Source organism: Dipodomys spectabilis, unplaced genomic scaffold (assembly GCF_019054845.1).
Source record: "Dipodomys spectabilis isolate Male_0828 unplaced genomic scaffold, ASM1905484v1 ptg000053l, whole genome shotgun sequence".
Lineage (NCBI taxonomy): Eukaryota > Metazoa > Chordata > Mammalia > Rodentia > Heteromyidae > Dipodomys > Dipodomys spectabilis.
Genome location: NW_024870730.1, coordinates 15,858,412 through 15,870,629, shown reverse-complemented (window position 1 = coordinate 15,870,629; position 12,218 = coordinate 15,858,412). Strand labels below are relative to the sequence as shown.

Sequence of the window (12,218 nt, the reverse complement as noted above, 5' to 3'; positions counted from 1 at the left end):
CAGTGGTTCACGCCTATAATCCTAATTACTCAGGAGGCTGGGATTTAAGGATGGCTGTTCAAACCCAGATCAAGCAGGAATGTCCAAGAGACTCTTATCTACAATTAACTACCAAAAAGCCAGAAATGGGGCTGTGGCTCAAATGGTAAAGTGCTAGCCTTGAGCATAAAAAGTCAGTGACAGTTGCCAGACCCTGAGTTCAAGCCCTAGGAGATCCAGCAAATAATAAATAAATAAATCATAACTATAGACATATTTTTCTGTGGGTTTTTTTTTTTCTTAGTTGTAGGGCTTGAACTCTGGGCCTGGGAACTGTCCCTGAGTTCTTCAGCTCAAGGCTAGTGTTCCACCACTTGAGCCACAGTGTCACTTGTGGTTTTCTGATGGTTAATTGGAGCTAAGAGTTTCACAGACTTTCCTGCCTGAGCTGGCTTTGAACCTTGACCCTCAGATCTCAGCCTCCAGAGAAGCTAGGATTACAGGTGTGAGCACTGGTGCCCAGCCATATTTTTCCTATTTTTCTGATGGCAAAGTAGCCTTTACAGGATGGACAACAAATATATTACTTCTCCAGTATTTTTGCCAGTGACAAGACAATGCTTTTGTTGTTGTTTTCTTTTTGTTTTTGTTTTTGTCAGTTGTGGGGCTTGAACTCAGGGCCTGGACACTGTCCCTGATCTCTTCTGCTCAAGGCTAGCTAGCACTCTACCACTTTGAGCCCCAGCTCCACTTCTGGTTTTTGAGTAGTTAGAATCTCACAGACTTTCCTGCCTGGGCTGGCTTTGAACTGCAATATTCAGCTATCAGCCTCTTGAGTAGCTAGGATTATAGGTATGAGCCACTGGAACCTGGCATACATAAAATAAAGTGTAACTTGAAATGTTTCTTATAACCGAGGAATTACTATTACCAAAGGACAAATAAACCAGTAATTTGAGATAATTTAACATGAACTCTACCTATAGCATAATTTCCCAAAATTTGCTCTGATTAATTGAGATTATGAAGGAAAGAAACATGGCTCCATGGTCAAGGAATTTGGGACATGCTAGACTGAATTTAAAGCTATTTGTTTGCTATAGAACTACTCACAGATTTTGGAACCTACTAAAAATTTCTTGGACAGGAAGCCAACAGACATTAATAATCATCTCTGTACAATAGTATTTATTCTACAGAACACATTTCACAAAGCACTGACAAAGCATATCAAATGAAAAACCTCAGTTTAACAGAAGTATAGAACACAAAAGTAATTCCGTTAAAAAGGAACAGTTTAGCTTGAATTTACAACAAAAAATCCTGTGAAGATTTCATTTAATCAGAAAACTCTTTCACTAAGCACGTTTTGTGTAAATATTGTCAGTCCTAAGGTCTATAACTGCAATAACAATTATAACTCTTACTAGAGAATTAACATGAGAATTTTGGTATGTAGAAATTAACATGGACTAAAACAGTTCAAAAATGTTAAAATCACCAAAGAGAAAGGAGAAAGAAATGCAAGAGATGCCTCAGAGGAACAAACTATCATTCAGATAAAGACATTCACCAATAATATATCGAAAAGTTTAAGTAACTGTATTTTAATTTTCGGAGAACCTGGAGTTTTCACATCTCCATAGTTACAGATGACTGAAAAGAATTTCATTTTAAAGCATATTCTCAAAGCATTTATGCATTTAGCAGTTGATGTGTCAACATCAGATACTTCAAGTGAAAGCTGAATATAAAAACAACATCACTCATACTATGATGGAAAACTGTATTACCTTTCTGTCTGGCTTTAACTATCACTTCTATATGCTTCATTGCTGCTTTTAATAATTTCTTGGTTATAATAGATGGAATATCCACCTAGAAAATTCAACATGAAAATGAAACTATAGAAATAATTATCATGAAGTTGCAATGGCAAGAACACTATACTTAAGATACTGGAACACATCTTTAAAATTAAGAGTTATGAAGAATATAGTAGGGGCATTTTTGAGACCATTTCACAGTATGATGAATATACTCAATAGTAGATGAGTTAAAATTGCTAAGAGTAAATTTCAAATATTCTCATCACAAAAAATGTTAAGAATCTGAGACGATGTATATGCCAACTAGTTTCATTTAACTATCTAACATTGCATTAATCTATTATAACATTTTATATCCTATAAATATACATGATTATAAATTGTCAACTTGTAATGAAACTTTTTTAACTACAGGTATTCTGAATATTTCCTACGTGCAACTTAAGTCATACTAACTACAATATTATACAGTTTCTTTGCCACATCATGAAAATATGCTAAAAATAAAAATTAACGTGTTCCAAATGGGTGAATTATATAACATGTAAACATGTAAATTGTAACTCAAACCTGTCATTGGGGCTGGGAATGTGGCTTAATGGTAGAGTGCTTGCCTAGCATGCATGAAGACCTAAGTTCAATTCCTTAGTATCACATAATAGAAAAAGCCAGAAGTGGCACTGTTGCTCAAGTTATAGAAGGCTAGCTTCAAGCAAAAGAAGCTCAGGGACAGTGCCCAGGCAGAGGTCAAGCCCCAGGACTGGCAAAAAACAAACAGGAAAAAAAAACTCATTAAAAAAAGAGGGAGACCAGGGGCTGGTGGTTCACAACTATAATCCTAGCTACTCAAGAGGCTGAGATTGAGGATCACAATTCAAAGCCAGTGTAGGCAGGAAATTCCATGAGACTCCCAATTAAGTACAAAAAAAAAAAAAATTGGAAGTGCAGATGTGACTGAAGTGGTAGAGCATTAGCCTCGAGAGAAAAAGCTCAGGGACAGTGCTCAGACCCTGAGGTTCAAGCCTCAGGACAGGCACAAAAAGGAACATGTATGTATAGTCATTTACACAGACATGTATAAGTATGTGTGTATATGTCATACTCCAAGTAAGAGGTGCTATTATTTTGAATCCACTAGGCTATCTCAAACTCAATACTCAATGTTAATTTTATAATACTCATTGTTAATTCATTGGAAAGAGAATAACATTTCAAGTTGTAATTTAAATGTATCATTAACCATCTCATATTTCTTTACAATTGTTTATTACATTCAATTTATTTTAAAACAATTGTTTCCAGAGCCTTTGTTTTTTTGTTTGAGCTGGTCCTGCTAGACCTCCTGGCAGAGGCACTGTCCCTGAGCTTTGGTGCTAAGGACAGAACTCTACTACTTAAACCAGAGCTCTATTTCTGGCTTTTTGGTGCTTAAATGGAGATAAGAGCCTCACAGACTATCCTACCAGTCTGGCTTTGATCTTTGATTCTTTGATCTCAGCCTCCTGAGTACTTAGGATTATAGACATGAATCATAGGTGCCCCTCGAGAACCATTTATTAAAACATGATTGGTCTCTCTCCCTTTGAGAGCACCCATACTCTGTTATAGAGCCCCTGTCTTTCTTTCTGGCTTGTCAGTTTGTTTGTCTTATTCACTCAATAAAGCTCTGCAAAGTTTTCTTACCATTTAAACAAAAGATTAATATTTACCATTTAGAAAAAAATGTGGCCAGGCCTTGGTGGCTCACACCTATAATCTAGCTACTCAGGAGGCTGAGATCTGAGGATCACAGTTCAAAGCCAGCCCAGGAGGGAAACTTCGTGAGACTCATCTCCAATTAACCGGAAGTGGTGCTATGGCTCAAGTGGTAGAGCACTGGCTTTGGCCTCAAGAGCTGAGGGACAGTGACCAGGCCCAGAAATCAAGCCCCATGACCAACCAAAAAAGAAAAAAATCAAAAAATGTATACCTACACTTATCATCTCAGCACTCAGGCTGAGAACACCTGCCTAGCAAGTATATAGCCCAGGGGTCACTCCCCAGGTACATCCAAAATAAAGGTTAAATTCAGCCCTGAGAAGGATTGAGGCAAGAGAACTGTAAGCATCAGACCAGCCTGGACTACATCGTAAATGATTGTGTTGCAAAAGCAAAAACAAAAAAACTGAAATCAAATGCAAAGAAAAAAAAAAAATAACATGGTAAACAAAGACATGCACAAAAAGAACGGAAATTCAATACCAGTCCATCACTATAATAACCATTAAGAGTGATAAGGTAGCTGTGGGGCAGTGGCTCATACTTATAATCCTATCTACTTAGATGGCTGAGATCTAAGGATCTCAGTTCCAAGCCAGTAGGGTCATGAAAGGCCATGAGAGTCCTATCTTCAATTTTTTGAAGCCTAAATGTTTATTGAGCAAATAGTAATATACATGCTTGCTAACACTTTTTAAATTTTATTGTCAAGGTGATGTACAAATGGGTTACAGTTACGTAAGTAGGGTAATGAGTAGGCTTCTTGTCAAACATTGTTAACCCCTCCCTCGTTTTTCTTCCACTTTCCCTCCTCCACCACCACCACCACCCCAAAAAAAAGCCACAAGTGGTGCTGTGGCTCAAGTGGTAGAGTGCTAGCTTTGAGCACAAAAGCTAAGACAGCACCCAGGCTCTGACTTCAAACCCCAGAACTGGCACTCAAAAAAAGTGATAAGGATATATATCCTTACACATTAGCAAGCATAAAAGCTATTCTATTTGTTATTTAAGATATTTTCCTATAACCTGAGGTGAGGGATGAGAGGGTGAAAATGGGAGAGAAGAAGAGAAGGGGTGACACTGATCACAAAGTTTTGTACTTATAACATATAACTACTTAATTAAAAAAAAAAAAAAAAGATTTTTCAGCCTGGAGCTGGTAGTTCATGCCTTATAATGCTGGCTACTCAGGAGGCTTAAATCTGAGGATCATGGTTTGAAGCCAGCCCAGGCAGGAAAGTCTGTGAGACTCTTATCTCCAATTAACTACTAGAAAATCAGAAGAAAGAGCACTAGCCTTGAGCAAAAAGAGCTTAGAGACAGCACGTAGACCCTGTATTCAAGTCCCATTACTGACAAAAAAAAAGTATTTTCTCCTGTAAATAAACATTACTACACAAAATGATTTTTCCTGGCTGTGTAGTTTAGATGTGTTTTATTTATCCAACAATAATTCAATCAGTGGAAATTAATTTTTCTTCTCCCTACTACAAAGTAAGCTGCAGTAAATCTTTATACATTTTTATGTACATCTACTTCCTTAATTACAAATATACTTTTTAGGGACTGGGAAGGTGGCTCAGTGGCTTGCCTTGCATGCATGAGGCCCTGGGTTCAATTCCTCAGCACCACATAAGCAAAAAGAAAAAAGCTGGAAGTGGCACTGTGGCTCAAGTGGTAGAGCGCTAGCCTTGAGCTGAAGAGCTGAGGGACAGCGCCCAGGCCCAGAGTTCAGGCCCCACGACCGGACCCCAAAAATAAATAAGTAAATAAAACAAATACACTTTTTATGTACATCTATTTCCTTAAAATATATTGTAAAATGGAGTTAAATTTGGAAGTACAGATGTCTGTAACTCTTAATAAAGATTACTAAATTTAGTTGGGCATGGTGGTGCATATATGCAATCCCAATATGAGAGATATAAAGGATCTCAAGCACTAGGGATCTCAAACTCAGGACAGACTAGACTGCAAGAATAGACTGGGACTGGGAAGGTGGCTCAGTGGTAGAGCGTTTGCCTTGCATGCATGAGGCCCTGGGTTCAATTCCTCAGCATCACATAAGCAGGAAAAAAAAAAGCCGGAAGTGGCGCTGTGGTCAAGTGGTAGAGTGCTAGCCTTGAGCTAAAGAGCTGAGGGACAGTGCCTACGCCCAGAGTTCAGGCCCCACAACCGGACTCAAAAAAAAAAAGAAAAAAAGAATAGACTGAAAGACACTGTTTTAGCACATGCATGGTCTTGGGTTCAGTTCCCAGGACCTCAAATTTTGAGAAAAGGAAGAAACTACCCTTAGTGTAAGGAACACAAATTTGGATTTGCATTTGTTTTGCAAACTTCTCACCATTATTAGTATATATTAATGTTCTTTCTTATCTTTCCCAATTAGATAAGATAAAATATTATAGCAACATATATTAAAAACAATTTGCTGATTGTATTATTTTTCAAGTGGCTATGGAATCATGTAGCCAAAATTAATCTTTATTAATGGCTGACACATATTGTCAAAACATTTATCTTACTGAGCTAAAAAAGTGGCAGACATAGTGTGTCTATATAGCAAACAAAGTACAAATATATATCAGCCAAAACACAAACACAAAATATGGCCCCCTAAAAAAAGCTTTAAAAAATGATCATAACCACTGCCTATTTACTCTATAAATTCATCTAATTTAAACAGGAATTTCCTCTACAGTTGTCTTTTCATTTCTGATTTCCAGAAACCAATGTAACCCAGTATTAAAGAAAACATAAATGACCAATGGATCAGAAATAATTCATTAATCTTTTAATCTAAAAACAAAGAAAAATAATATTTAGAATAATCAATCCATAATGCCCTAAGTCCCAAATTTCTCATTACAAATGTATACCTTGTGAATCCTTCGTATTAAAACAGATGCAAAAAATCGTAATGTTATTCTCAGTTCATCAACAAAGGACTCATCATCTGTCACATCCCTTCAATGGAGAAAAGCAAACATTCAGAAGTTTGAAAAGATACTGTTTTATCGTCTTGAAACCCAAAGAAAGAATAAACTTTCCTTTTTCTTAATTACTTAATTGTTCATTTTATTCACAAATAATACATTTTATTGTAGAATAGAAAAAATGTAATTCTAGCAGCAAGTTGTGATCACCATTAACTAAGTTATAGCACATCTTTCCTTGCTAACATATACATGTACAGGTTTAACATCTAAGACCATTTTCTAAGCATCAAAGAAAAAAAAAATGAATATTGAAGAAACAAAAGAATATAAGATTGCCCATGTCATTGTAACCCTCTGTACAGTATTTTCACAATAAAAAAAAGAACATAAGATGGTAAGGTAGCTTTAAACTAAAATTCTAACGAACTTTGTCTGAGGAAGTACTTTTCATTTTCCTGAAATGTTTGATGTCTCTAGCAAAATTAAGACATTTTCCTAACACACTCTAGATTTAACTCAAATACTAACATGCTTTTAATTAGAAATTATACTGAATTATTATACTGAATTAATATAAAATTGGGGCAGATGTTATAGAGATTTACGGGCTGGCTTTGAACCATGACCCTCAGATCTCAGCCTCCTGAGTAGCTAGGATTACAGGCACAAACCGCTGACAGACACCCAGCTTCTTGAGCATTTTTTATGTCCTGAAAGGTACATGCCCATTGTGTTCTGTGTACACCAAAACCAGTTACATGGGAGGAAAAATACTAAATTTCCACAGAATGTACTGCAATTATCTTTCAATTGAACAAAACACTTGATTTAGATTACCCCCCCCAAAATACAATTGTTTCAAATGTGAAAACTATACCAAAATAAAACTATTTTTTTGTGTGTCTCAAGTTCTCATTATATAGGTCAGATTGACTTTCAACTCTCTGTATCTTCCTGACTCAGCATTCTAACTGCTAGGGTTGCAGGCATGTGCCACTATGACCAGCTCATCAATAGTTTTTTTTATTAGGATTTTGGGGCTTCATCTCCAGGTCTTATGTTCTTACTAAGCTTTTTCTCTCACGGATGGTACTGTGCCACTTGAGCCTTGACTCTAATTCCAAATCATCAATGATTTTTTTTTCTTTTTCCTAAAGTTTAAATTCATCAATAATTCTTTTTTGTTTGTTTTTTTTGTCAGCCATGGGGCTTGAACTCAGGGCCTGGGAGCTGTCCCTGAGCTCTTTCACTCAAGGCTAGTCCTCTACCACTTTAAGCCACTGTGCCACTTCCGGTTTTCTAGTGGTTAATTGGATAAGAGTTTCATAGACTTTCCTACCCAGGCTGGCTTTGAACCATGATCCTCAGATCTCAGCCTCCAGAGCAGCTAGGATTACAGACATGAGCCACCAGCGCCCAGCTTATCAATGATTCTTAACAGCAGTCAATTATGTCTTCCAGGTAATATTTGGTAATCTCTGAAAATATTCTTTGTAGTTAGAATGAAGGTAAGAAGAGGAGGAGGATTATACAGCTGACATCTAAGATCTGGCCTAAGCTGTCACAATTGAGAAATTCTGACTTAAATTGAAAACACATTATTAGCATACTTAGTATTAATCACTACATTAAAGAAAAAAGACTTCATTCAAAGAACATACCTGTACCATGGATAAACGAAGTTTTCCAACACTAATTCAAGAACCTGCATAAAAATAATTTTTAAGGAAAAACAAAATCAGTTCTGGGAAAATTAGTAACATATAATAAATACTAAATGTAATACTAAAATTGGTCTTTGTTAACAGACAAATATACATATACATACAGAGAGACATGCTATTATATTTTGTCATAATATATATTTCAACATTTGAGAAAATACTTGGAAAGTCATAAAACTAAATATTCCTATAATTAAACAAAATGTTTACAGTGTTTTTTTGTTGTTGTTGTTGGTCGTGGGGCCTGAACTCTGGGTCTGGGCACTGCCTCTCAGCTCTTCAGCTCAGGGCTGGCTAGCACTCTATCACTTGAGCCACAGCACCACTTCTACCTTTTTCTGTTTATGTGGTGCTAAGGAATCAAACCCAGGGCCTCATGCATGCAAGGCAAGCACTCTACCACTGAGCCACCTTCCCAGCCCTTAAAGTATTTTTTTTTACTTTATTACTTCATTTTTTTTTAATTTTAAAAATATGCACAGATGGATTACAATTACATGAGCAAGGTAATGAGTATATTTCTTATCAAGCATTGTTGCCTCCTCCTTTGTTTCCCCTTCCCATCCCTTCCCATCTCCTCTTCCCCCCTGACCCCCCTATAGTATTCTTGATACTAAAACTTCCCTGTACCAAAAACAGTTCTTTGGAAAGGTAAATAACAGGTCAAGAGCTTTTTGTTTTGGTTTGGTTTTTTTACATCCCTTTCTCTGTGTCTGTATTCTTAAATAAGATACAGAAGCAGGCCAGGAGTGGTAGCTCATGTTTACAATCCAAGCTACTCAGGAGAAGGGCTACATTGGGCAAAAATTTAATGAGAACTCAAGCAATGGGTAAGCATACATGTACAGCTACAATGGGAGGCCACAGATTAGAGAACTGAGGTCCAAGGTTGGCATAGGCGCAAAACACAAGATCCTACCCAAAAACTAAAGCAAAAAAGTCAAGTGACCTGAGTCTGCCTAGCAAGCATGATACCCTAAGTTCAAACCCAAGTATTGCCAGGGGGAAAAAAGAAAGTAGAAACAACTAAGAGTTACATAAGAGATCAAAATTATTTGTCAGAAGCTAGGCTCCAGTGGCTCACACCTGTAATCCTAGCTATTAAGGAGGCTGAGATCTGAGGATCACGGTTCAAAGCCATCCCTTGCAGGAAAATCCATGAGACTTTTATCTCCAATTAATCACAGAAAAAGCCAGAAGTAGTGCTGTGGCTCAAGTGGTAGAGTGACAGCCTTGAGCAAAAGCTTAGGGACAGCGCCCCAGGCCCACCAAAAAGAAATTGTCAGTGATTGGTGAATTTTAATAGGATAGTAACTAGAAGACAAATTGTAACAATATATATCACCAGTACATTTACCAAAGTAGACTAGGTGCGTTCTTTGGCCACAGTGACAAAGTATGTGAATTCATTAATTTCAATATAAAAGCAACAGTCATTTGGATTTTTTTAACTATAAGAGTTAAGCATTAATTATATTAATTGGAAAAAGCAATACTTATAGACAAAGATAATAAGATTTAGAATGGGGACATTAAGAAGTTATCTTTAAATATTTTTTCCAACATGCAATCAATCATCAAATTCTACCAAATTTCCTTTTGTTGTTATTGTTTATTTTTGGTGCAGCTCCTCGGACTGGAACTCAGGGCCTGGGTACTGAGCTTTTTCTTGTTGTTCAAGGCTAGCACTCTACACTATAGGCACAGCTCCACTTCCAGCATTTTGGGAGTTTAATTGGAGACAAGAGGGTCACAGACTTTCCCAACAGAGCTGGCTTCTGTAAGGTCTGCACAGGGACATCTCCTTCTGCCCAGTATCTGTTACCTAGGTAACTGGCAGACTGCCCCACTCCGTGCACGGTGGAGAGGCATGGCCCGAAGGGGAGACCCACCCCTAGGCCAGTATTTACCTAGGTCAGGGACAAGAAGAGGTGTGGCCAGGTGGGGGAAAGGTGTGGCCACACTGGATGCGGATGTGACCTCAGGGCCTGGAACCCTCCAATGGTCAGATGGGAGGCATGTGACCAGAGATGGCCCAGGATGTGAACTAGCAGGAGGGGGTGACTATTTCCAGGTCTGGCAGTTACCTAGGTAACACAGATACTGGGTGGAAACTTAGCCAAGAGGTAGAGAGGTATCCTTGTACAGACCTTACAGCTTCCACAATACTCAAATCCCAGCCTTCTAAATCACTAGGATTACAGGCATGAGCCACTGGCACCTGGTCTGAATTCACTTTCTGAGCAGCTCTTCCTGTCCTCATCTTGTGTCCCTTCATATTGAAGCAAAAGCCTCTGAATTAGTCTAACTGCTTCCAGTTTGCTCTCCTCCAAAAGGCACTAGAGTAATCTAAAATGTGTACTTGAGCATATTACTCCCTCATACAAAACCCTCAACATATCAAAGCACAACACATGAAAGAAAAGGAGTTGCACTGATTTTGAAGAGCTCTGCAACTGTGACCACTTACTTCCTTTTCCATCTCCCACAGCATCCTGTGAGCCACATCTAAAGCACTAATTATACCATTTGAAAACCATTCGCTTCTAGATCAATCAATTAAATCTAAACTCTATCAGCATAACCTTCAAAGTCTTTTGATTTCTAAAGCGCTACATAAAACCATAGGGTTGGGAGAGAATGTTTTGTTTGTTGCAGAACTAGGATTTTAACTAAGGGCCTAGCACTTGCTAGGTAAGTGCTCTACATCTTTTTTTTTTTTTGCCAGTCATGGGGCCTGAACTCTGGGCCTGGGCACTGTCCCCCGGCTCTTCAGCTCAAGGCTAGCGCTCTACTTGAGCCAAAGCGCCACTTCTGGCTATTTCTGCTTATGGGTTGCTGAGGAATCAAACCCAGGGCCTCATGCATGCAAGGCAAGCACTCTACCACTGAGCCACCTTCCCAGCCCCTGTGCTCTACATCTTAAATCACAACCTTGACCTTTCTGTATTTTATTAATTTTCAAAAAAGGTCTTGAATTTATGCCTTGGCCAGCATACTTCTATTTATACTTCTTGTGTAGCTAGGATGACAGATACTTGCTGCTGTGCCCAGCATTTTAATGACTGAGATGGGGGTCTTACAGCCTTTGCCCAGGCTGGCCTCAAACTGCAAACCTCTCAAATCTCAACCTCAAAGGTACCTAGGAGTACATTTATGAGCCACTACAACCAGCTATACTAAGTTTTTGAGTGCTGCTATCAAATGCAAAAAGAGATTAAAACACTCCAAATTCCTGCTTACTTTTGATAATATCAATAATAGCACTCATTTTATACACTGGGTATAGATTACATGAAATAATGTATATATGCTCAGTACAGAGCTAAAAATGCAATAAGGATATCAATAAATGATTACCATAAAATACCATTTCTTGGATTTAGGTATGGCTCAAATGATAAAAGTGCTTGCCTAAAAAGCACAAGGCTCTCAATTCAAATTCTAGCAAAGTGAGTGTGAGTGTGTGTGTGTGTGTGTGAGTGTGAATAAAGGATATCAGAAAAAATTTCAAATGCATAATGCTGTTCTTGAGCTTAGTATTCTGTTTTTTTCAAAATATAGTTATCACCTACCAACAAGGTATGTTACCCAAGCTTGTTAATGGGAACAAATGAGACTCCCCCACACAGTCAAGAACTCGATTGCTTTCTCAGATGCATAGAAAAGACAAGTCTTGCCAGGTGCCCGTGCTCATGCCTGTAATCCTAGATACTAAGGAGGATCTGAGGATCACGGTTCAAAGCCAGCCCGGGCAGGAAAGTCTATGAGACTCTTCTCTCCAAAAAACCACCAGAAAACTGGAAATAGTGCTGTGGCTCAAGTGGTAGAGTGCTAGCTTTGAGCTGAGGAGCTGACAGCACCCAGGCCCAGCACTCAAGCCCTACAACTGACCAAAAAAAAAAAAAAAAAAAAAGACAAGTCTCTGCAACAATGAGTTTGGTGTGTGGCTTTAAGGAGTGAACCTGTTCAATAAGTGTGAAACCCTC

General features: G+C 38.1%; 1 protein-coding gene across 2 annotated transcripts in view; it reads right to left on the bottom strand.

Annotated features, from left to right (window-relative positions):
- The window catches only part of Snx14 (sorting nexin 14), a 78,415-nt gene that overhangs the window by 47,577 nt on the left and 18,620 nt on the right, over nt 1-12,218 (bottom strand). For both annotated transcript variants that reach the window (XM_042679528.1, XM_042679529.1), the window contains exons 5-7: nt 8,167-8,210; nt 6,446-6,533; nt 1,773-1,857 (exon numbers count right to left, since the gene is read on the bottom strand). In XM_042679528.1, coding sequence (XP_042535462.1) covers nt 1,773-1,857; nt 6,446-6,533; nt 8,167-8,210 — 217 coding nt within the window. The remainder of the gene's footprint in view (nt 1-1,772; nt 1,858-6,445; nt 6,534-8,166; nt 8,211-12,218) is intronic.